The following is a 24,395-nucleotide window of genomic DNA, read 5'->3' as shown; positions in this document are numbered from 1 at the left end:
CTTGTGTCTCCACACCTGGTTAGATGTGATTTCATCATTTAAAATGCTATATTACTGCTGAATTCTCTTTGTAGTTTCCAAAACATTTACAAAAACATTAGCTAAATATTAAAAACTAGAATTTGGGAAACTTATGTAACCCATGCTTTATTGCGTTTAGGGGCCCAGGGAGTGATTTGACGTTTGTACATTCTGCAGCTGAATCAGTATTCCTGACAAACACAAACAAGAAAAAGGCAACACATTTTCAAAGTGTTTTTTTTGTATCAGTTGAAATTGCTCTGTAATGTTAGTTTCTTATTATGTTATGACACCAATGACAGAAAGACATTTTCAGTCACATTATGGTCATGACCAATCACAGCTTTCAAAACCAACGAGGAGCAGTTACCATAGAAATAATCAGTTTGGCTGAGTTGTTCACATGCTCATCTCTGAGTGAGAAGGTTGGGGGTTCAAACCCCACGAAAGACTTGAGTAGTTCACCTAAGGCTGAGGTAGTGCTGTCTTTCGGATGAAATGTTAAGCCAAGGCCCTGTCTGTCTGTTCAGATGGACATAAAAGATCACATGGCATCATTCAAAGAAGAGCAAGGTGGCCTTCTGGTGTCTTGGCCAACATTCCTCCTCAACCAACACTAACAAAAAAAATTACCTGGACATTCATTAATTTGCTGTTTGTAGGACCTTGCTGAGTGAAGATTGGCTGTTATGTTTGCCTGGATTACAACAGTGATTGCATTTCAAAACTATTCCATTGGTTGTAAAATGCTTTGTAGCATCCAAAGGACACGAAAGGCACTACATAACAACAACAACTTGCATTTATATAACTCCTTTAACAGAGTAAAACATCCCAAGGCGCTTCACAGGAGCAATTATCAAACAAAATTTCACATAGGAGGTATTAGAACAGGCGACTAAAAGCTTGGTCAAAGAGGTAGGTTTTAAGGAGCGTCTTAAAGGAGGAGAGAGGTAGGGAAGCAATTCCAGAGCTTAGGGCCTAGGCAGCTAATGGCACGGCCGTCAATGGTGATTCTTTCTGATTGGTTCAGAGCTCAGTCAGTCAAAGGTAAAGCAATAAAGTTGGTCGAGTATTTACCAGCAACTAACGAGATTGCTAGAAAGCACCAGAAACAGAATAATCATGATTACTTCTGAGATTCCTACAAAGTGCTACAGCAATTGAAAGTCACATGATTACTATTGCTTAATGAGTTTGCTCAAAAAGGATACAGTCCACACCATTTTTTTAATATACTGATTTTCTCTCCTTTTATCCCTTCAAATCTCCCTGTACCATGCACCTCCCCTGATCAACAGCAGAGGCTGGAGACCTGGTTACTTGCCTCTGTAAATGCAGCTTTATAACTGGCTGCTAGGAGGCATGTGAACATAGTCGGGTGACTCTCCCTGTGAAACATGTAATACATAATAAATTACAATCTTAGTATTGGTTTTTATTTCATCTTGTGAGTCTGATAATTCACAATAAAAGCAAACTATATTACTATGTAATCAATTTGGAAATGTAAAGACTGCTGAGTCAAAAGTACCATATAACCCATGACTGACACTGCTAAACAAAAGGTTCAATTAGAAAAAGAATCCTTTTTTGTATATGTTTAATTAGCATTGAAAAGCATGGGACAACGTCTTGGAAACTGACCTGATATGGGTTTAAAGTGCCTGTTTTATGATGAAACAATTAACAAGGAGATTCTACCAGACATTCATCAACTTTTAAGAGTTTTTGGAGATGGTTCTATTAACAGTAACTTGCAAAGTGCCACGTTTCAGTTGACCATTGAAATAAAGAATCTTGTAAAGATGCAGTTACTTAGACAGATATGCTTGTATGGTTTTGGTGAAAATGGCAACTTTGGTAAGGGGTGATTGATGGGTTAAGACTGCCTGACGCAGTACTTTAATCTTGATAAGCTGAGATACTTGAAGGGAAATTTTTGCCTTTGGATTTCAGAAGCAAGAAAAAGTTTGAAAGAGAAAGTCTATACTAGGAGATTGTGTTCAAAATAGTTCATACAACAGTCAAACAATTGTGACAGTGCATAGTAATGTATGGAACAATGCAATGCAACATAAATATATCAATATGTAAGGAGTAGCATTAGAAGTATAGCAAGACAATATAATTAGTAGCAAAGTACTAGCTGGAAGTAAGGGAAAAAAAATGCTTGCTAAAGAATTGGGGGAAAGAAGACGACAGATGATAAATTGATAATGAACACCAGAGGGCAGAACCGGTTAAACTGCTAGCAACCTATCAAAGAAGTTATCCATCTTTTTATTAATGTCATCCAAGATACAGATTTAAAAAGGAAGAATGTGATTTCTACTTGCCAATTTATAAACTGAAAAGGGCTGACTTTGTCAGACACATACTGTAAACCACAAAAGTGAATATTATTGAATTATGCTATGCTCAACTCAAGAAAGAACTTGGATTCATATGGCACCTTATCACAACTTCGAGACATCCCAAAAGGATTACAGTGTCGTCACTGGTATTATGCAGGCAAATGATAGCCAATTTGTGCATAGCAAGATCCCAGAAATAACAAGTGAAATGAATGGTCAGTTAATCTGTTTTTGTTGTAACCTAATCAATTAAATTTAATCCAACTAATGCTATTATTTTACTTCCAAAATTAACAGATCCCCTCTTTTATGGAACAAATCTGAATAGTGATCAATTATTTCCAAGTTATATACTGCAGGAACACAGCTCCCTCAGGACCCTGGCAGTAGCTTTCTACTTCCCAGAGCAGGGATCTGATTTCCAGATCAGTATTAGCTGGGAGATGTGGTGCCAACAGCAGTAACTGAAGGGAACACATATTTGTGAGCTACCAGTAAAAGAGAGGGAAAATCTGAACTAAAAATCTGAATTAAAATTACCCGATTGCTAGGCATACAATTTTTCTGTGTTGAGCTATTTCCCTACAAAGTAAAAGTATTTTTTAATGTTTTAGTCAGTTTTGTTTATTTTAAATGACATAAGAAATAGAAGTCTTACATAATACAAGGAATATTTTTGTCACCTGCATTGTTGAAGTGAATGTGATGCAAGAAGACACATCTGACCGAGCACCAGCAAAGCCGGAGATAATACTTAACATTGATGATTGATATTGATGTTTTAGGAGTGGATTGATGGCACATGCAGCCTTGGCTCAGTGATGGCACTCTCGCTTCTGAGTCAGAAGATTGTGGGTTCAAGTCCCCCACTTGAGTACAAAATCTAGGCTAACACTCCAGTGTAGTACTGAAGGAGCGCTGCGCTGTCTGAGGTGCCGTCTTTCGGATGAGACCCTAAATTGAAGCCCCGCCTGTCCTCTCAGGTGGACGTAAAAGATCCCATGTCAGTTGTCTGGGGATATACAAGAGAAACCTACAGACAACCTTATATTTACTCTTTCCTGTGCAGGGGACACCATACCTAGACCATGCTGTAGGAGCTATGTGAAGTGGGGGATTAAACTGAATTCCAACAATCTATAGTATTGCACATTGATGCTCCACTATCTTGCCTCCCCATCTATAATATATTAAAAATCTTACATCTGCACGTATTTTCTGTCTACAAAACCTTTCTTCCTGTAGCTGCATTTTTGTCACACTTTTGTTTCACTTTTCTCCAGTATAATTATCTATGTCCATGCTTGTAATGGAAACTGCCGTGTAAGCTTCTCACGCTGTAAATGTAGCATCTCAGTTTTGTGTTTCCCAGCTCTCAATTTGTGGAGAAACTCCTGCGCTCCAACCAACTCCACTCTGCTTCACAAATTGTTAAACTTTTAACTATAAAAATATAAAATCAAAGTCTCATATAAAAATAAGGACAGAATCTATGACTTTAAAATAAGGACTGAATTACGTCTGTACGTTCTGGCTCAATTATCCCTGACCTTTATTATACAACGCAAACTTAAAAAGTATATATAGAAATGAAAAGGATTCAAAAAGGGATATAAACATTAGACACCAGATCACTGAATGAGACACTCGAGAATGGGAGAATATATTTATATACTGTAGGGATTAAACTTCATCAGTGTGGCATCCGTTGGCCCATTTTTTTCCAGCTTGTCTTAACTAGTAGGTCCTTGCTTTTGACGTAAGTCACAATTAACTTTCCAACGTTGCAGCCACACATCTGGCCAACACCGTCATTCCGGCCCATCGTCACCAACATATAAGGAGCACCTAAGATCAAGAAACGCACATTAAAACTATCACCGGTCACCAATATCAGGAAATAAATTATTTACATTGCTCAGTTTTTTTTATATTTTACATTCATAAGGCATTATGAACACTTTGATAGGGCGTAAAGACTCGAGCAAAAAAAAAGGGCAGTGGAAGAAATGGATAATGTTTCCTGATGTTTAGTCACTTTGGGTGAGGAGAAATCATTTCGTTTCACGGCCTTTGATATGACAGGTGTTGGTACTGTGAAACTGAAGATCTTTCTACACTTGAAACACACTGTCAGCATCGAGCATTGTCAAATCAGTTGCACAGGAAGATGCACTATAAAGTTCCCTCTATTTTGTCCATTTAGAAGGAACAGGTCTGTGTGTCTTCCTCAAGCACATAAAGGAAATCTTCCCCCATAGTTCCTTTATCCCCAACCTCAAAGATATCCCCTCGTGCACCAGTGTGAAATCTCCATTTCATTTTCCACCCATACGTATGCCCAACCTACTCCCACTCTGAGGGTGATACATTTATTTCCGAACAAACACATTTCAATGTGCATAAACTTTACCTTATTGGTTTTCTGGTATATTTTGCACAAACACACTAAATAAAGGGTTTGTGACAGCTCAAAGCTCAAAGCTCCTGGGCAGCCTCTGAATCCCCAGACAATTTAGGTACACCTTGCTTTTAGTACTTGTTGTGTTTACACCCTCATAAAACATTCCTCACCTTGGAAAGACTGGATATGGCCTCTTTGGCTCAGTAAGATCGTCACTGACAAATAGCGATAGATAGTGCTGAATTATGAGTAGTTTGTGCCATGTCTTGTACACACTGGGAACAGGGTTAAACAACTCAAGATCACTGAGGATCTTTTCAATTGTCCGTATCCTAAATCGCACCAAGTCCCGTTCTCCCATTACCTCTGTGCTCGCTGACCTACATTGGCTCCCACTCAGGTAACACCTCGATTTTGAAATTCTCATCCTTGTTTTCAAATCCCTCCATGGCCGCCTGACCCTATCTCTGTAACCTCCTCCAGCCCTACAACCCTTCAAGATGTCTGTGCTCCTCCAATTCTGGCCTCTTGCGCATCCCCGATTTTCATCGCAGCACCATTGGCGGCCGTGCCTTCAGCTGCCTAGGCCCTAAACTCTGGGAATTCCCTCCCTTAACCACTCCACCTCTCTATCCCTCTCCTCATTTAAGATGCTCCTTAAAACCTACCTCTTTGACCAAGCTTTTGGTCACCTGTCCTAATATCTCCTTATGTGGCTTGGTTTCAAATTTTGTTTGATGATCGCTCCTGTGAAGTGCCTTGGGATGTATTACTACGTTAAAGGCGTTGTATAAATGCAAGTTGTTATTTTTTTGTTGGTTGTCGTCGTCGTCATCAGATAGATACTTTCATCCAATGTGATGGAGGTGGATTCAAACCGAGACTCCAGAATTGAAAGGACTGATTTTTAACCTATGCTCTACCCATGCTGCACCCAGGGCCAAAGTACTTCTTTCTGTGAGAATATAAACTCCTTGAAATCCATTTTTTTTACAATGTTTGAACATCATGTAGATAATAATGAGACTTGGAATTGTGCAATTTGCCTACTTCTAGCTTCCTGAGGTATCATAGAGCATGGAGCCAAAACAATGAATCACACCTGAGGACTACTGAAAAAATATTTACCTGTAACATATTTCTTATGACCACAGTGCCTGGGAAAGTGAGCTCCTGTAGACAATAGACCAGAATAGGCCTGGACTCCTCTGTGGTGCCTCACCAGAGTCACATAGACTGTCAATATTCCACATCCAAGCTTACACATGGAGAATAGTCACTTGAACAAAGTACCAGAGGATTGCCAAAGCTGGAGAAGCCATTACCCACCATTAGGAAGGGAGGGGAAAAAATTGGAAGGGAGAATGTGAAACAAAAAGTTCTATTAAAAACACCACCAGCCGTATTGAACAGTTTATCATCAATTCAGTATTTCCGGGAAAATGCTGGAATCCATTATTAAGGAAGTGGTAACAGGGTACTTAGAAAATCATAATATGATTAGGCAGAGTCAACATGGTTTTATGATAGGGAAATAGTGTTTGACAAATTTATTAGAGTTTTATAGGATTTAACTAGCAGGGTAGATAAAGTGGAACCAGTAGATGTAATATATTTGGATTTTCAAAATGCATTTGATAAGGTGCCTCATAAAAGGTTGTTATGCAAAATAAGGGCTCCAAGGGTAGGGGGTAATAAATTAGCATGGATAGAGGATTGGTTAACAGACAGAAAAGAGAGTAGGGATAAACAGGTCATTTTCAGGTTGGCAGGCTGTAACTAGTGGGGTGCCGCAAGGATCAGTGCTGCGCCTCAGCTATTTACAATCTATATTAATGACTTAGATGAAGGGACTGAGTGTAATATATCCAAGTTTGAAGACGATACAAAGCTAGGTAGGAAAGTAAGCTGTGAGGAGGCCACAAAGAGTCTGCAAAGGGATATTGTCAGGTTAAGTGATTGGGCAAGAAGGTGGCAGATGGAGTATCATGTGGGGAAATATGAAGAATAGAAAAACAGAATATTTTTTAAATGGTGAGAAACTATTAAATGTTGGCATTCAGAGAGATTTGAGTGTCCTCGTACAAGAAACACAGAAAGTTAGCATGCAGGTACAGCAAGCAATTAGGAAGGCAAACGATATGTTGGCCTTTAATGCAAGGGGGTTGGAGGATAAGAGTAAGGAAGTCTTGCTACAGTTGTACAGGGCTTTGGTGAGACCACGACTGGAGTACTATGTACAGTTTTGGTCTCCTTATCTAAGGAAGGACATACTTGCCTTAGAGGCGGTGCAATGAACGTTCACTAGATTGATTCCTGGGATGAGAAGGCTGTCCTATGAGACCTATGAGATTGAGTAGAATGGGCCTATACTCTCTGGAGTTCAGAAGAATAAGAGGTGATCTCATTGAAATATGTATGATTCTAAGAGGGCTTGACAGGGTAGATGCAGAAAGGATGTTTCCCCTGGCTGGAGAGTTTAGAACTAGGGGGCATAATCTCAGGATAAGGGGTCGGACATTTCGGACTGGGATGAGGAGAAATTTCTTCACTCAGAGGGTTGTGAATCTTTGGAATTTTCTACCCTAGGTGGCTGTGGATGCTGAGTATATTCAAGGCTGAGATGGGTCAATCTTTGGAATCCAGGGGAATCAAGGGATATGGGGATTGGACGGGATAGTGGAGTTATGGTTGAAGATCAGCCATGATCTGATTGAATGGCGAAGCAGGCTCGAGGGGCCTTGTGGCCTACTTCTGCTCCTATTTCTTATGTTCTTATGGAAGGGCAGAGCAGGAGCAAAGAGATAGACAGTTTCAAGACATGATTGCCTGTTCGCCAAAGGATTGGGGTAATATCCACCTTTTGTACTTAATGCCTTGTTACTCTATGTAACTAATTGTACTTGATCATTAAAATTATTGATGCCACCATATTGGTCGTCAAATCGAACTGATCTACAGCCCAGAGTTTGTGTTTGCAGCATATTCACCTGGTTTGTATAGATCCATAGGCTCATCTTTAAGGCTATGGATAATATTTTTCACACATGCAAGTGCTTGGAACTCAGCAGTGTAGGCTGATTTATGTTCGTTCACATTTGCACAGTCTCCTACTGCAAAAACAGCGTCCATTCCCTTCACCTTCAAATATTCATCGACTATTATTGCATCGTGTTCGGTGAGTTTATCTTCTGTTAAAAGAAACAAAGATTGCACAACTTATTCCTTTTACAGGCAGCTGCTCTGCTGTATGCACAAATGGTTACTACAACACTTTACCTTTAAACATGGGGGGGAGATTATCCTGGGCCTGCACCCAGGTGCAATGGATCACCTGGGCACAGTGAATATTGGAAAATTGGGCAGGTTCTTTTACACGTGTGAGATCCAACCCACTCAACATTCGGATATTTGCTGCACCCAGGCCCAGGGAAATCTCCCCTTGAAGTTCAGCGACAAACTGCTTGCTCTTGACTTGCATTTTTTTCTGGTTTAGTCTGTTGGTCAGAGGGTGAAAGAAAGAAAGAAAACAAACACGAGTATTTATATAGTGACATTCACGACCTCAGGACGTCGCAAAGTGCTTCACAGCCAGTGAAGTACTTTTGAAGTGTAGACACTGTTCTGATGTAGGGAAACACAGCAGCCAATTTGCACACAGCTTTGAGATTATTGACCAGTTAATCTGTTTCAGTGATGTTGATTGAGGGACACCGGGAGAATTCCCCTGCTCTTCTTCAAATAGTGCCATGGTTGCAGAGTCAGACTGGCAATGTTTGTCCTCGATGGATTCTCTGTATCAAGTCTTCTGCCCAGAAATTGAAAAGTTGCTTGATGGCTCGGATAGGCTGTAGGTTAACAGACCAAGGAATGGTCAAATTCAATGACTCAAATGACTGAACCATTAGAGAGACGTTTGCACGAAGACAGTAATATCCCACCATTAACACTTTGCTCCACAAAGCACAAGTTCTATTATGTTCTCAGGTTGTTTGTGGATTTCATGGCATTGTTATAAATTGAAAGGTTTCCCATGACAACAAATCATGGCTATTAAGGTGAAGTACCTGGCTAAGAGAGGCCTGGTTGAAATTAGACTACAGGTACGAGTTTCAGAAAAGGGAGATTTAAAACTTTTAGAAGGGATAGAAAAATAAATAGGAAAAACTTTTCAGACTGGAGGCAGTCTGATGGTGTCCTACAGGGGACGGTATTAGGACCACTGCTCTTTTTGATATTTATTAATGGCCTGGACTTGGGTATTCAGGCATAATTTCAAAGTTTGTGGGTGATATGAAACTCAGAAAAGTGGTAAACAGTGAGGAAGATAGCTGCAGACTTCAGGAGGAAATAGACAGACTGGTGAAATGGACAGACACATGGCAGATGAAATTTAATGCAGAGAAGTGTGAAGAGCTGCATTTTGGAAGGAAGAATGAGGAGAGGCAATATAAACTAAATCTCAAGATCTTGGTGAGGGTGCAGAGGAGATTTACTAAAATGGTATCAGGGACAAGGGACTTCAGTTACGTGGAGAGACTAGAGAAGCTGGGATTGTTCTCCTTAGAGCAGAGAAGGTCAAGGGGAGATTTAATAGAGGTGTTCAAAATCATGAAGGGTTTTGATAGAGTAAATAAGGAGAAACTTTTTCCAGTGGCAGAAGGGTCGGTAACCAGAGGACACAGATTTAAGGTGTTACGATTTAAATTTAAGGTAATTTGCAAAAGAACCAAAGGTGAGATGAGGAGAAATCTTTTTAAGCAGTGAGTTATGATGATTTGGAATGCACTGCCTGAAAGGGTGAAGGAAGCAGATTCAGTAGTAACTTTTAAAACAGAATTGGATAAATGCTTGAAGGGGAGAAAATTGCAGAGCTATGGGGAAAGAGCAGGGGAGTGGGACTAATTGGATAGCTCTTCCAAAGAGCTGTCATAGCCGAAATGGGCCAAATGGCCTCCTTCTGTGCTGTATGATTCTATGACACACTACTGTCAATTATTTAAAAAAGAGTTTACTTAACTTTGGATGAGCTGAGAACGGAGTTAATTTGGGTGGAATTGAAAATTCCTTTTGACTACTAAAGCAAATGATTGGTTGAGTGGTAGATAATAGGAAATGAAAGGTGGTCACGAATGGTATTGGTTCAAAATTGGATGATCAATTATAGCCTTCAGCTGTTCATGATGTTTATCAATGGATGTTTAGCAAGTTTGTAAACTACTCCAAATTGGGTGGGAAAGAAAGTTCTGAGGAGAGCAATGAATTTTGCAGAATACCATTGAAACCTAGCAATCAGACAGATGAACTGCAGATGGTATTTAATTACTGAGAAATGCATTGATAATAAATATAGCAAGTATTATGACACAGTTATGGATACATAATTAAATAAAATGGATTGGAAAAAAATATGCATGTTACAGTTGACCAGTTTCATTTCATTGTATAGCTAGTTGCCAGAGCACATGTAGACCAAAAATTCAAGAAAGGAAAACTGATGTTATCGAAACATTATTAGCAAAATCAGGCATAGAGGATTGTATTCAGTTTTGATCACAGAATGTTACAGTACAAGAACAGGGCATATCAAATCTACATTGGTGGTTTTATCCACATTACCAATCTTGTCTAATCTCACTCTACTGCTCGCTCCTCATACCCATTCGCATTCTCATTTTTCAAGCATTTATCCAATTCCCTTTTTAAAAGTATTTATGGACTCTGCTTCATCAGGTTTTTGATAAAATTCCACATTCTAATCATTCTCTTGTGTAAAGAAATGTTTCTAGCCTCCCTCTAATTATTTTTACAATTCCTTCACCTTTTGTTGACCAGGAGATACGATCTATCATAACCCTTTCATAATCTTGAAGACCTTTATCAGGTCACCCTTAACCTTCTCAGTTTATGACAGAGACAATGGAAATAATTCAAAGAAGGGCAACAAAGATAGTTCCAGATTTGAGATTGTTGAGCCATGAAGAAAGCCAAAGGAAATTACATTTCGACAACATCTAAGTTTCCAGAATAAGAAAGGGAATCAATGGAGTGGGTATATCATAGAATCATAGAATGGTTACAGCACAGAAAGAGGCCTTTTGGCCTATCGAGCAATCCAGTTAGTCCCACTCCCCCGCTCTTTCCCCATAGCCCTGCACATTGTTTCCCTTCAAGTATTTATCCAATTCCTTTTTGAAGGCCATGATTGAATTTGCTTTCACCACCCCTTCAGGCGGTGCATTTCCAGATCATAATGACTCGCTGCGTAAAAAAGATTTCCCTCATGTTGCCTTTGGTTCTTTTGCCAATCACCTTAAACCTGTGTCCTCTGGCTCTTGACCCTTCCACCAATGGGATCAGTTTCTCTTTATTTACTTTATCTAAACCCTCCATGATTTTGAACACTTCTATCAAATCTTCTCTTAACCGCCTCTGCTCTAAGATGTAGAGGGACATTTTCAGCAAAAGGAGGAAAAGAGAATCAGGAACACGATTAGAAATTAAGAAAGTAACAGGTTAAATGCAAGTTAAGATTTAACATATTTATAAAGAGCTGTAAACTTTTGGAATAGACAGCTACTTGGTTCAATAAAAACTAATATTTAAATAATTGAAAAAAGAAATGAACAAACTCTGATGCACTATACAAATTTCTCCTTTTCCCACACCAGCCATTCTTACAGCCTTTCTGAGTGAGACTGTTAATTTATCCTGAATCATGGTTAATTTTGTGTTATGGATTCATACTTGCTGAGAGTTCCTACAACCAACGGGGGAAAAAAAGGATATTTACTCCATGGATGGAATGGATTTAAACTCAGGCGTCACAGGTGAAAGGACAATGGTCTAAGTCATTACATTTCCCAGTCCCTTGGTGTAACATTGTTTAAAAATCTAATTTCCCATCAAAATTTACAATATTGGTTTTAGCATGACTGTTTAGCTGAGTTAACAGTTAAATGCAAGGAAGAATCATTGTTGGTAATGGCGCTAAGTGCCAACACTTTCTGATAAGAGACGGCTCAAAAGAAAACTGCAATCAAGTCAATATCACAACAGCTGGTAGGTTAATCAAAGAAACTTGATACAACCCATCAAATTTCAGGGAAAAAATTGAGGAGCAAAAACTATAAAATTGCAAAATACATAATGACAACACGATCCATTTTAATTTCCCCTTCAAGGCAGGGTTAAGGGTAATGTCAACAGTGTTAAAGACAAAAACAGTGTTAAAAACAAATGGTTTCCACACCATTCACCTGAGGAAGGAGGAAGCCTCCGAAAGCTTGTGGAATTTAAAATAAATTTGTTGGACCATAACTTGGTGTTGTAAAATTGTTTACAAAAGACAAAAATGTTAGACAGAAAACATCCTGGTCAACTGGAAAGACTGCTCTGCTTTGGTCTTTGTGCATGTGTTACCATTTCTATGGACAGGGTTCCAATCCACACAGGATAAAGCAATATCTTAAAAACTACTGGATATATTGATAAGTCAAACATTAAGCTTTTCGACAAGAAAACTTCAAAATCAATCTGCTTCTTGCAGTTTGAATGGATAGGTTGTGATAACTAAAATAACAAGATCAACTTTCACCAATTGGTTGTTCCTGAGAACAGTGACCCCAAGGTAATTTGAGAATGTATCTTCTTTAACAGGAGAAACTTGAATGAGGGATAAAATTGGAATTATTAAGCAATAAGTAGGCTACTGGGGGCTATCGTGTATCTATTCCAGAACCAATTTGCAAGCAGCAGCAAATCACTCATGGGACTGACAATATTTAGTAATGGCAAAATCAGTAGGTCTTGGAGATTGGAAATAGTCTCAAACGAAAGGGCGGATGGGATTGGGGGCCCTATTTATCCCTGACTAACCAGGTTGTGTGTACAAAAGGAAAGGGTTGTTAGTATTCATTCCAAGAATGCTGGTGCAGGATGTAAAGATCCAGTCATTACAGAAGCTTATTGGATTACTTTGATCATCTGTATATGGACTGATCTCTGGATTTCAAGGCAGGACATGGAAGAGCTACAAGGTAGACCACCCATTGATTTCACTACCTTCTCCTCTTACAAAGTTTCCACCCTTTTAGGATCCATTGTTTAAATTGGGAGAAATGCAAACTTGAAGGCTGTCCTGTCCAATGTCTAGCAGCATTGAGCTTAGATAGGCATCTGCACATTTGGCTATGATAACTGCTCTTCTGTTAGGTTGACTCCAACTCAACAAGAGCTGTGACGATCTGAGCTATCATGATCTGTTTCTGGGATAAAATGCTCAACAAAATATTGACAAACAAGCAGAAGCAGACTCATAATATCAGCCATATTGTATTGAGACATTCAAAGGGAAAAGTCACGTTCTTTATCCGGGTGTGTATGGCAGCCCATTAATATTTTGTGCTTAATCAACTTCTTAATTAACTGTGGGAATTTTAAAAGCATCAAAGTTGTTATGGTGTCAGAAAAAAATTGGAAACGTACTGACTCAAGATTTGCATCACATACATCCAACTCTGGAAAAAATATGAAGGTAACTTTAAAAGCAAAAAAAAGAGAAACTGGTTAATACACTGAAAAACACAGATGAAATTGTGCTGATATTAAGTAGAGCAACCATTAATATTTGACAAAATTACCTTTTATACTTCAGAGCTGCAGAGATTTTGATGGAGCAATTCCTCTCATGTGGTTATGGCACAAGGGCAAGTCACATGCAGCTAAGACTCTTTATTTTAACAGTAATAGTCAGCCAATGCTTTGCAAATGAAAGTGGAGTGTGCGTCACCATGAAATAAAGAACAGAGATTCAGCACAACCTGTGCCACAGAAAAATTATGAGAACTTTTACAAACTATAACATATCATAATTAGAACTTACTGAGGGCGTTGACATATGCTGAGGAATTAATCTTTATTCCAGTACAACAGATGACCATGTCTGCTGTGATCTCTTGCCCCTTGTTTGTCAGCACTTTAATGTCTTTCTGTGCCTTATTCACAACTAGTTCTGTCAGGTTATTGACTTTCTGTCCTTTTGGAAAGAATAAAATGCAAAATATGCTGTGATTCAGATTGGCAGACAATCTTGCTTCTCGCAGCCAATTGTCATTTCCTGGAACCAATACAAGATGGGAGTTGTTGTTGTGGTGGCTCTATGCCATAGAATGGAGGGACACAGGTTCATGGACACTACCCTCCATCAACTGAGATACCAGTCTCAAAAATGTTACTGCAGGAACATAGAATGGAGGCTGGTGTTTCCCCATAAGGACAGAAGGAAAACTAGAAGTAGAATCATCCTTGGCTTGTTGTCACACACCTACTAGTGGCCAGCTTTGGATTACCATTGGTAGAGGCATGGAGACAGTGATTCACCATCCTTCTTAGCCAAGCATGGTACATGGTGCAGTCAAAACCAACAGGATCAAAATTATACTTTAAAAAAAATATAGAAACAGTAGTTATGAGGGGATCTTTATGTTGTGGGTAGAAGGGAATTTTGTTAACGGTTCAACCACCCCCACAAACAATTTATAGCTACTCCATTAACGATCAATAGATCTCTAAGTCAAAACAGTCCTCTCCTTCCCTAAAGTGTGCCACTCTGCTTACTTAGGTATACAAAATTATTTCCAGTCCCAGAATACACACAAAAAGACAGGAAAAAATTCAGAGCATTTCTTTTAAGCAACTAATAAATTATGCTCTAAAGGAAGGAGATTAACCCTTTCATATTTAACTAAATTTTTCAGTTTGAAAAGGAGAACGATGCAGATCAAATTTAGAAAAAAAACACTATCTAAATTGTACTGCAACAATAACTGCTCAAACTTTTTGTATAATTACAATGGCCCAAATAATAAAAAAGCACACTTCAGATTACAACAGAAGATCTAAATTTCAATACAGTGATTACACAAACTGAGTTAATCATTCCCCAAAATAGCGGCTTCGTTCCTACAATAAGCATTGCTGACTAATGTGACGTTACCTAATAGAAGATTGGCACCTTTATTGACAAGAATTTCCTTTACTCCACGTCTTACACTCGGTAAAACCTCAGAATCACCTAGAACATAAGTAGAATGAATCAAGGTTACCTGAAAAACAAAACAAAGGAGGGTTAAGTCAGTTCTGCAAACATTAACTGGTTTAATTTCCTCTGTGTGGTATTTCTAGTGGATTCACATTAAGTTCCTGCCTATTATTTTAAATGAGGTTAATGGCTGCTAAAATCATGCGGACAGGAATTCAACACAGAAGCATTAATCAGTGCACTAAAGCTAGCACATAGAGGAAATTAAACCCTGAAATTTAACACATTAGATGCTCAAAAGAAATGCACTGAATTTTTTCCTGTCTTTTTGTGTGTATTTTGTGAATGGAAATTATTTTGTGTACCTAAGAAAGCAGAGTAGCACACTTTAGGGAAAGAGAGGAATGAGAGATGGTTTAGGGAGCAGCTATACATTTTAAAGGAATACATCTTTTCCCATTTATTTTTTTGCCAGTTTTCATCCCTTCCTTCTTCCCTTGAAGACTCTTTCAGGAGATGAAGGGGTAGGTATGGTTTCACAAGTGTCAAATGTTCTCTGTTACCTCAGCACCTTATTCATATAATGGGCCTTGACAGCGATCATTAGCAGGGTATTCAGCCATCGGCAGGTATCGCAGCTGAACCCTTAACACTGCACCTGAATCACATGGCATCTTAAATGACCTCCCCATCCCTCCAGAGATGCATCTGTGACTAGCAATATTTGGGGGTGTTGAAGCTGAAGGGAAGATGAGAGCTTCAGGAGGTAGTTCTAAGGAGGATTTGATTTTTAAAAAAACACATGAATGGAACATGACTTGAAAAACATAGATGAAAAATATCATCACTGAACAAATGTCCAGAAATTAGTCTGTTGACACTCTTTCTGGTCAGGAATCAGATATGGATCAGATTAAGAGATGGAGCAAGCGATATTTGAGAAAGTTCAGAAGGAATTGTTTTTTGTCAAACAAAACTCCACGGAGTAGAGATTTGGAAAATTTACCCTGTTACCAGGCCTTAAATCTTGGGCCAGAATTAGCCAACTTTTCCTGAATGGAGGTAGAGTGACAACCTCACTCACAAAAAGACAAGCCAGTTGAAATTTCCTTGAAAGCCATGGTGTCCTTGATTCTGGAAGAATTCCAGGTAGCATGTATAGCACTACTTTTAGGAAGAAAGGTTCTCATCCAAGTTCCCTCTTTAAAGGTTATCTAGAGAAGCTTGACCCTTGACCCAGGACAGTTGTCAGGCAACCTCTACTGTGATAAAACATCAGTTAAGCTTCCCTACATCAGAGCTTTGATTTTGCTACAGTGAGATCTCACTGGCATTTTAGGTAGTACTCATTCTGCTGAAATGTTTTGGTGTATCAGTAAATCATTAAACGTGTATTTTTTCACTAAAGTCCTGAGGAGAAATAGTGGGTTATCCCAGGACAATTTTTATGTGAACAAGGCTTAAACCTCAACATTTGGTAATAACCCTAAGCTAGAAGACTTTGTGCAATAGTAAATGATGGAGGTATGAGTCTTGGCATCGATGTGACAAAGATGCTTGAGGTAGGTGGAGCAGGTCTACACCCCATGCTTCAATGCCTGCAAGAGATTACAAGAGAAAGTACAAGGAAACTGAACCATCTGGAAAGCAGAAAGTTAGTCACCTGCAGCAGCAGGCTTCTTTCTCAAAAGAACAGTCCCCCCATTCGCTCTGCATAGTGAAGCCATTTGTGGCTGCATACTTGATGTCATAATGTGGAACATATGGCACAGGGAAGTCAAAGAACTTTCATGCTGACTACATCTGTGCAGAAGCTGCCAGAGCCAGAATTAGTTTCAGAGTTGGCTGCCCTGGCGTTATTCAGTGCTGCGGGTCTCTGTGTCAGGCTTAAGATCTAAGTTCCATAAAATCCATTCATGGCGCCATAGGCTCACACCAAGGGAGAGAAGCAGCATGTTAGCTCCAAATGCCCATTGTTGCATGCCTTGATACCAAGATGAAACGATTAAAAGCTACAATTAGAAATATATAGAATGAATTGGAAACAGAAAACCATTCACCAAACTGGACCGTATTAATGAAAATAAATTGAATGATCATAACCAAGATATTTTCACTGCTAGAAGCAATGACAGAATAAGAGTGTATTAAGAAGCTTTGTAATGATGCTACAATTATAGACTCAATGCAGCCTGAATTCAGAGTCAGGGCGCTATACAACTAGTATAGGGACATCTGTTCAGGGGTTTGGCACATGGATTATTCAACTGAGGCATCACATTCAGAAATCCTGGATACACTATTCTGATAACTCACGGTAACTCCCATATAGCACACACATAGAGGGAAAATAGATTTAGATAGATCAGCATTGGTAGTTTTTCATTTTTATGTAAAATGTTAGGGGCAATTTTAACCCTACCAGATCAGTGGAAATCAGGTGAATGGGCAGTTAAAATCGGCTGGGTGACCTATCCGCCGATGTCCCACCTTGATACAGCCATCTTCCATTTTAATCTGCTCCGGAGCAGACAGCAAAAGCACCATCACCTGAAGCTGATGGTGTCCTTCTTTAAATATGTTGATGGCGGTCTAGTGACATCATCGGGGCCCCAACTGCAATTTTAACTCTGGCCTGAGTGTGGAAGCTGTTGTGGCTTTCGTGCCAGGTATAGACAGTGGGAAGAGGATCCAGGACCAGAAGATGCCATTTAAGATAAGTTTTTTTACTTTCCTTGTCGGGCCCAGAGCAGCAGGAATTTTTAGTCCACGAGGAAAGTTTAGGTTCTCCCCTACCACTGGCTGCCACTCTTCTCTCTTGCAAGACTCTCCCGAAACCCTCTCCTTGTGACTTTCCTCTGGTGCCGGCTGGCGGCCTCCTCCCATCGAAGTTTCGCTCCCGCCCAGCAGCAGAGTGTTGTTTCTCGCCCGTTTCAGGTGGGCAGCTGACTGGAGGCTTGCTGATGAGGCCCTGGGTTAAAATCAGCATGTTTGGTGTTTGCCCCATCCCCGCCCGCCCGAATTCCGGTCCCAGTTAAAATTCCCCCTATTGCTCCAGCTGTGCCATGATAACTTTATACCTTTCCCATTAATATTGAGCATGCTAACTTAGATTGGACTGAATAGGTAAGTTTCTGTTCCGAGATATGTGAAATGCATGGAATGAAAAGCAAACATGGGTCATCTCATCCCACAGCAAGTTTGTTGTCATCTCAGCATGGATCAAGGTTTCGACCTGCATCAAGGGTTTCTCACTCACTTTGTGCTGAAACAGGTGGTGTAGAGGTGAAAACTAGAGGTGAGGAATAGAATTATTTTTAAATATCACTGCGTTAATGAAACGTTGAAGGCAGCACCTTTTAAGCTAAGGCATGAAAATGTATCAACACTCTTATGTTAGGAAACATCAACCATTGCTATTAGTGGTTAATCAGTAGATCATCAAACAGAAGGACTATCTGAAACTTTATACAGTACCATATTACCTCTTTGTCAGGGTAGTCAGTTCTGATTTCTGCTGTTAACTCTACGCCAGCAAGCCCGCCTCCAACCACAACAATTGTTTCAGCTTTCTGAATCTATATAGAACAAGAAAAAGAAAGAAAGAAGAAAGAAAGAACTTGCATTTATATAGCACCTTTCACGACCTCAGGTCGTCCCAAAGTGCTTTAAGGGCAACTTTTGAAGTGTAGTCACTGTTGTAATGTAGGAAATGCGGCAGCCAATTTGCGCACAGCAAGGTCCCAAAAACAGTAATGTGATAATGACCAGATAATCTGTTTTTTTAGTGATGTTGGTTGAGGGATAAATATTGGCCAGGACACCGAGGAGAACCCCCCTCCTCTTCTTCAAAATATTACTGTGTGTTCTTTTACATCCACCTGAGAGGGCAGATGGGGCCTCGGTTTAACATCTCATCCAAAAGACAGCACATCCACCAGTACAACACTCTCTCAGTACTGCACCGGAGTGTCAGCCTGGATTATGGGCTCAAGGCCTGGAGGGTGGTTTAAATCCACAACCTTCTCACTCAGAGGTGACAGAGCTACCACTGAGCCACGCCTAAGACTGACAAGTACAACGTACCAGGGAAAAGTACAATGTACCATTGCTGACACCGAAAAGTACAACGTACCAGGGAAGAGTACAATGTACCAGGGAAGACCACAGAATAACACCTGTAGTGCCTCAAATGCTTCACAATAGTTTTGATACTGCTCATTTAAACCACTCCGTGAATCCCCAAATTGTAAACACTGAACACTACAGATAAATGTTAACATTTTGGATATACTGTACTGGTAAGAGTTGACGTCTAAACTAGCAGTATCACAATTTATTAAGGTATATTTTTAGTGCTTTCAAATTCACAACTTGCTGAGATGTCCCCCAATTTTCAGGCGAGAAACAGGCAGCCGGCAGTTGAAAATCGCCCCCGTTGTCTTTGGCTGACAGCCGACCAAATCTGAATAGTGGAACTGAGGGGTTGGATGAAGATGCTGGAGTTCCATTGATGATCATGGAGTATTTCTATAGAACATTCCCTCAGGAGATTCAATAGCTGAAGTACAGTCCATGTTAAGGTAGATTGTCAAGATTTCTGGAAGGAATGGCTTGATGAGCCAAATGGACTTTTCTTGTTCCATTCTTTCTCATGAAGTGACAGCAAAATAGGTGGCAATAGGTAGAATCAAATGCATAAGATGGTCAAAAATCTATCTGTTCTACATAATTTTTCCCTACAATCTACATCAGCATTACCTCTTGTACTAAATCTTCATACATCTTGATGGCAGTGTCCCTACTAACTGGTTCAATTAATTTTCCAGGAAATGGGCCTGAACTACCAGTTGCCAAAATAAGATGAGAGTAATGTATAACCTTTAAAACATAATAAAAGGCAGTGCATTAATTGGAATTGAAATGTGTGATATTTAACTTAAAACCAAAACATTTTTGACACATTGCCTCATCAAAAGTAACTGTTAGGTCACAAATCTCATCCTTGTTTGAAATGTGCTTACCTCTCCATTCTCCAAAATGACATCCTGGTCTTCTAAATCAATATCACTGACTTTGCCTTGTTTGAAGTTATCTTTGAATGTCACTTCATATGATATGAAGGTTTTCTCTGCAAATCCTAATTTAGAAAAATGCATGACTGTAGCTGTTATTAAAAATATATCTTATTTAAGAATATATCAAAGTACAGAATGAGGAAAAGTCATTCAACCCTACAAAGTCACTCTTTCAAAGAAATCATGCACAATTCAGACCATCATAGATTCTTGAGGAACACCATCTCATTTAGGCACTTCACAACCTTCTGGACTCAACATGGATTTCAATAACTTCAGATCATAACCACTGCTCCCATTTTTTCGGTCAGCCAGTGCTGGTAATGGTTCTATTGCTGCCATTTACAGCTACTCTAGACCAATCTTTTGTTTCTTAACTTGTCCCATTACCGCCCTCCTTGCCTTGAACCATCATCCCTTTTGTCATTTAATCACTCCTGCCCTCTACCCTATCACAGACCTTCCCTTTCGTTCTTTCCTCCCCTCCCCTCCGTTCCCTGGCTCTGTACTTGTTCAAAAACTTTAACTCTTAATATCTTCCAGTTCTGACAAAAGGTCTTCAACCTGAAACATTGGGCTCAATTTTAAAATCAAATTGCGGATGCGGTGGGGGGGGGCTGCAAAAATGGTGAAAATCCCGAGCGGGTTTGGAAGCCGGCTCCAAACCGCCGACTTCCGGGGTTGCCACAGACGGACCTGTGTGCGCACACTTCATGAATCTGGAAGTCCCGCCGGCAATTAAAGTCGGCGGGATGGTAGTTAAAGAACCAAATGTACCTAATTGAGGTGCTTTATTTCTGACGTAGTAGATAGTTAAAACGATTTTAAGCTTACTTGGGCGTCTTTCCCACGGCTTCCGATTCACGCCTGGTGAAAGCAGGCATGAAGGGCCAGATCAGGCAAAAATAAACAAAATAAATTAAATAAAATCCATTGCACAAAGTTAAAAAAACAAAATAAACCTACCTTTCCACCCTGCTCCGATGTCCGATGTCTCCCTGTCCGATGTCTCTCTCAGCCCCCGATGTCTCCCACTCCGATATCCCTGTCAGCCCCCGGTGTCTCCCTCTATGATGTCCCTCTACCCCCCGATTTCCCTCTCCAATCTCCCCCTCTCCCCCCCCCACCGATGTCCCCTCCTGATGTCCCCCTCTCCCTCCCTTGATCTTCCGCTCTCCCCCGCCGATCTTCCCCTCTCCCCCCCCCGATCTTCCACTCTCCCCACCCCGATCTTCCCCTCTCCCCACCCCGATCTTCCACTCTCCCCACCCCCGATCTTCCACTCTCCCCACCCCCGATCTTCCCCTCTCCCCACCCCCGATCTTCCACTCTCCCCACCCCCGATCTTCCACTCTCCCCACCCCCGATCTTCCCCTCTCCCCACCCCGATCTTCCCCTCTCCCCACCCCGATCTTCCCCTCTCCCCACCCCCGATCTTCCACTCTCCCCACCCCCGATCTTCCACTCTCCCCACCCCCGATCTTCCACTCTCCCCACCCCCGATCTTCCACTCCCCCCCCCCCCTTGATCTTCCACTCTCCCCCACTCTGATCTTCCACTCTCCCCCTCCCCCCCGATCTTCAGCGTCCTCCACTCTCTGTTTCTGAACCGGATGACGTCTCGCTTTCTCTCTTTCTCCCCCCCCCTACATCGGCTGGCTGCCGGGCGCAAAACCCGGAAACAACTTTAATCACCATCAATTACATCACTGATCGCGTCGGAAAAGGTCGCTTTTTTTAAATTCAGGTTTGCCACACGCATCTTCACCCCCTGCTGCCAACCCACCATTTCAAAATCGAGCCCGTTAACTCTGTTTCTTTCTCCACGGATGCTGGCTGACTTGCTGAGCTTCTCCAGCATTTTCTGTTTTCATTTCAGATTTCCAGCATCCGCAGTATTTTGCTTTTGATAGACTCTCCCCAGTTTATTTAATCTCCTGAGGAAGGTGAAAAATCCACAGCTAAAATTCCGACAGCATCGATTTCTGCCGAATTTCAACTGGACCTTAAATTATAACCGACAAAACTCCAGGATGTTAATCCAAAATTAAAATTGACATCATTCATGAGCAGCATTGTATTTCCAGTGGTTTTTCTTTACCTAAACCCAAAACTTTACTGCTGTTCCAGTGGACTCTCACTGTAAGACCAGCGGCAGTCTGTCGAAACAGCCACAAATCTGGCTGGGACCCCGATATACTGAGTCCTCTCCTTGTTCCATCATTTCCTGTTTAGCCCTGTGGGAGTGGAGTCCCTATCCAGTACTCAGTTGGGACCCAGCATATGACTGGAGCAGATTATACCAGGCGCACCTGCCTGATCCCATCAGAAGTGGGGCCATCTCAGAGTGGCCCTACCCTCTGACGCCTTGAACTTCGGTGGGGTCAATAGCAGAGTTCCACAGCAAGCATGATCCCAGTAACTGCAAGAGTCACACCTTCATGGATTTTCTAGACCCTTATGTCTATACTTAAAGCCTTCAATCTTATTTTAAAGGGATTAATATAGTATTGATAGGTCTTGCTGGGAGTTCATTTAAAATATACTGTACTCTGGCTAGGAAAATTGCTTCTAATTTCTTATCTCATTGAAACCATGACAATTTTGCATTTATATTCTAAATCCAATAGCCTGCTTACATCTGTATTGTCTATTCCTTTGTAATATTTTAATGACCAGATTAAAACCCCTTTCAACTTTAATTTCTCGACTAAAAAGTAGTTCTGCTCTGCATGCCTCACCACTTAAGATTTTAATTCACAGAATCATCCCTGTCCCTCTTCTCTGAACCATCCCCAATATATCAATGTCCTTTTGAAGTTAGAGAGCAGTAAATTATACACATGCTCTAACTGTGGTCTTGCTAATAAATTGCACAGAGTGAAAATCATTAGTTTCAGCTTATAATTAAATGTCCTTGACATGCACCCCACCATCTGATTAGCCTGGTTGGTATCTGACTCACACTGATTGAATACTTTCAATGAATGGATGACAATTGCATCTAAATCTTTTTTCCTTTTCCACATTTGCTGGTGTTTGTGTATATGTTTCACGTACATTGCCGTACACTTAAAACCACATTCCTTAGCTTTTCCACTCAGTTTGTCCACATCCTTTTGAATGCTGCCAGCTTCCATTACATCAGTCACCTGGTCACATAGCTTGTGTCATTAACAAATTTTACCAGACCATTATACAAGTAGTGACCTCTTTCAGCTTGTTTATGAATAGTACAATGAACAAAGAACTCACAACAGGCCTTTGCAGAAATCTGCCCATTACTTACTTCCCGCCAGTCAGACCCCCTATTTGTCATCACCTCCTGCTTTCTATTGCCAAACCAATTTTCAAACCAACCAGTTAATTGCCATTAATTCCATGAGCCTTAACCTTCCTTGAAAGCCTTGCATGCAGAATTTAATCAAACACCTCTGAAAATGCAAGTAAATTATATCTACTTGTATAATTACAAGGATAATGCTGGTTTGTTAATGATCTCCTAAAAATTTTTAATTGTGAAGCACAATCTATTGCTTCTACCCCTTATGGTCTCAAATCTCTTTAGAACGTTATTAGAATTGTGAAATACTTTTGAATATATTTCTCAGTACCAACATCAGACTATAATTCTGCAATTCATGAATCATAACTTTTTTCAATACCAGGGTAATGTTCTATCCTCTAGTTCTCAGCAGCAGGCTATATGTTATGTTATCTTAAAAATATTCCTGAGAAGCTTGGCTATTTTCCCATTTCTTTCTTTCTTTCTTTCAGAAGACGAAGGTAGGAACGGAAACAAAAATCACACAAGCAAAGTGTTAAAATCTGCAATCAGTGAGATACTCGGAGCTCAAAACACTGAAAACTGTGTAAGCGACTTCAAATTCTGAAAGGCTTTGGGGCTTCACAAAAATAACAACACTCGACTCATGATCGAATAGTAATAATGATTTCAAAGGCTTGCACCCCTCTTAGTTTTAGTACAGTTAATGAGTTTTAGCACTCATTTTTACTTCGTGCTGAGATAGACCTTAATTTGCTGAAACCCACAGCAAATCAGTGGCACAATAAATGTAGAGATTTAGGAATCATTACTTTTCTCTGATTTACCATTCTGCACTGATGCTCTCAGAGCTCCCATGTTGTGATGGAAGGCAAACTTTATGTCGATCAGTGTGTAAGGGATGCTGTAGTATGATAATTGTTTTGCTGCTGCAATCCCTCCGAAACCTCCACCTACGATGACGACATGGACATTCTCACCGACGGATAATCTCCCTCCCATGGCTTCTCTGTTGAAAGAAGGGGATAAAAGCGTTTTAAAGTGGAAGTATCAAAAAGCAACTCTTTATGTAGTGGGTATTTACAAACATGTAAGATGCGACTTAAATTGTGGCAATAATACAGGGTAGAAAAGTAGCTATTTTACAGTCTGTTTGAGAGAGGCAATATTGTTATCATGGATGAGCAGCTGCCTATGTCACAGGTTGT

At 40.3% G+C, this 24,395-nt stretch overlaps 1 protein-coding gene across 1 annotated transcript; it reads right to left on the bottom strand.

The window, feature by feature from the left end:
* Window positions 1–4,062: 4,062 nt before the first annotated feature.
* Window positions 4,063–24,189, bottom strand: LOC137303960 (ferroptosis suppressor protein 1-like). Its single transcript, XM_067972357.1, has 8 exons — window positions 24,015–24,189; window positions 19,849–19,964; window positions 19,586–19,705; window positions 18,310–18,402; window positions 14,780–14,888; window positions 13,667–13,819; window positions 7,773–7,973; window positions 4,063–4,226 (listed from the first exon to the last, which is right to left on the bottom strand). Exons 1-8 carry the CDS (start codon window positions 24,187–24,189, stop codon window positions 4,072–4,074), a joined length of 1,122 nt encoding a protein of 373 aa, XP_067828458.1. The 3' UTR covers window positions 4,063–4,071.
* Window positions 24,190–24,395: the final 206 nt, after the last annotated feature.

This window comes from Heptranchias perlo, chromosome 36, assembly GCF_035084215.1.
Source record: "Heptranchias perlo isolate sHepPer1 chromosome 36, sHepPer1.hap1, whole genome shotgun sequence".
NCBI lineage: Eukaryota > Metazoa > Chordata > Chondrichthyes > Hexanchiformes > Hexanchidae > Heptranchias > Heptranchias perlo.
This window is presented reverse-complemented; position numbering and strand designations above follow the sequence as displayed.

Bases quoted from the DNA above. Each gene is read 5' to 3' on its own strand.
- LOC137303960 (XM_067972357.1), bottom strand. From the start codon at position 24,189: ATGGGAGGGAGATTATCCGTCGGTGAGAATGTCCATGTCGTCATCGTA. The intron at 13,820-14,779 runs GTAACGTCACAT...TCTTTCCAAAAG, and splicing joins AGGTGCCAATCTTCTATTAG to GACAGAAAGTCAATAACCTG. The intron at 7,974-13,666 runs GTAAGTTCTAAT...TTCTTTTAACAG, and splicing joins AGCATATGTCAACGCCCTCA to AAGATAAACTCACCGAACAC.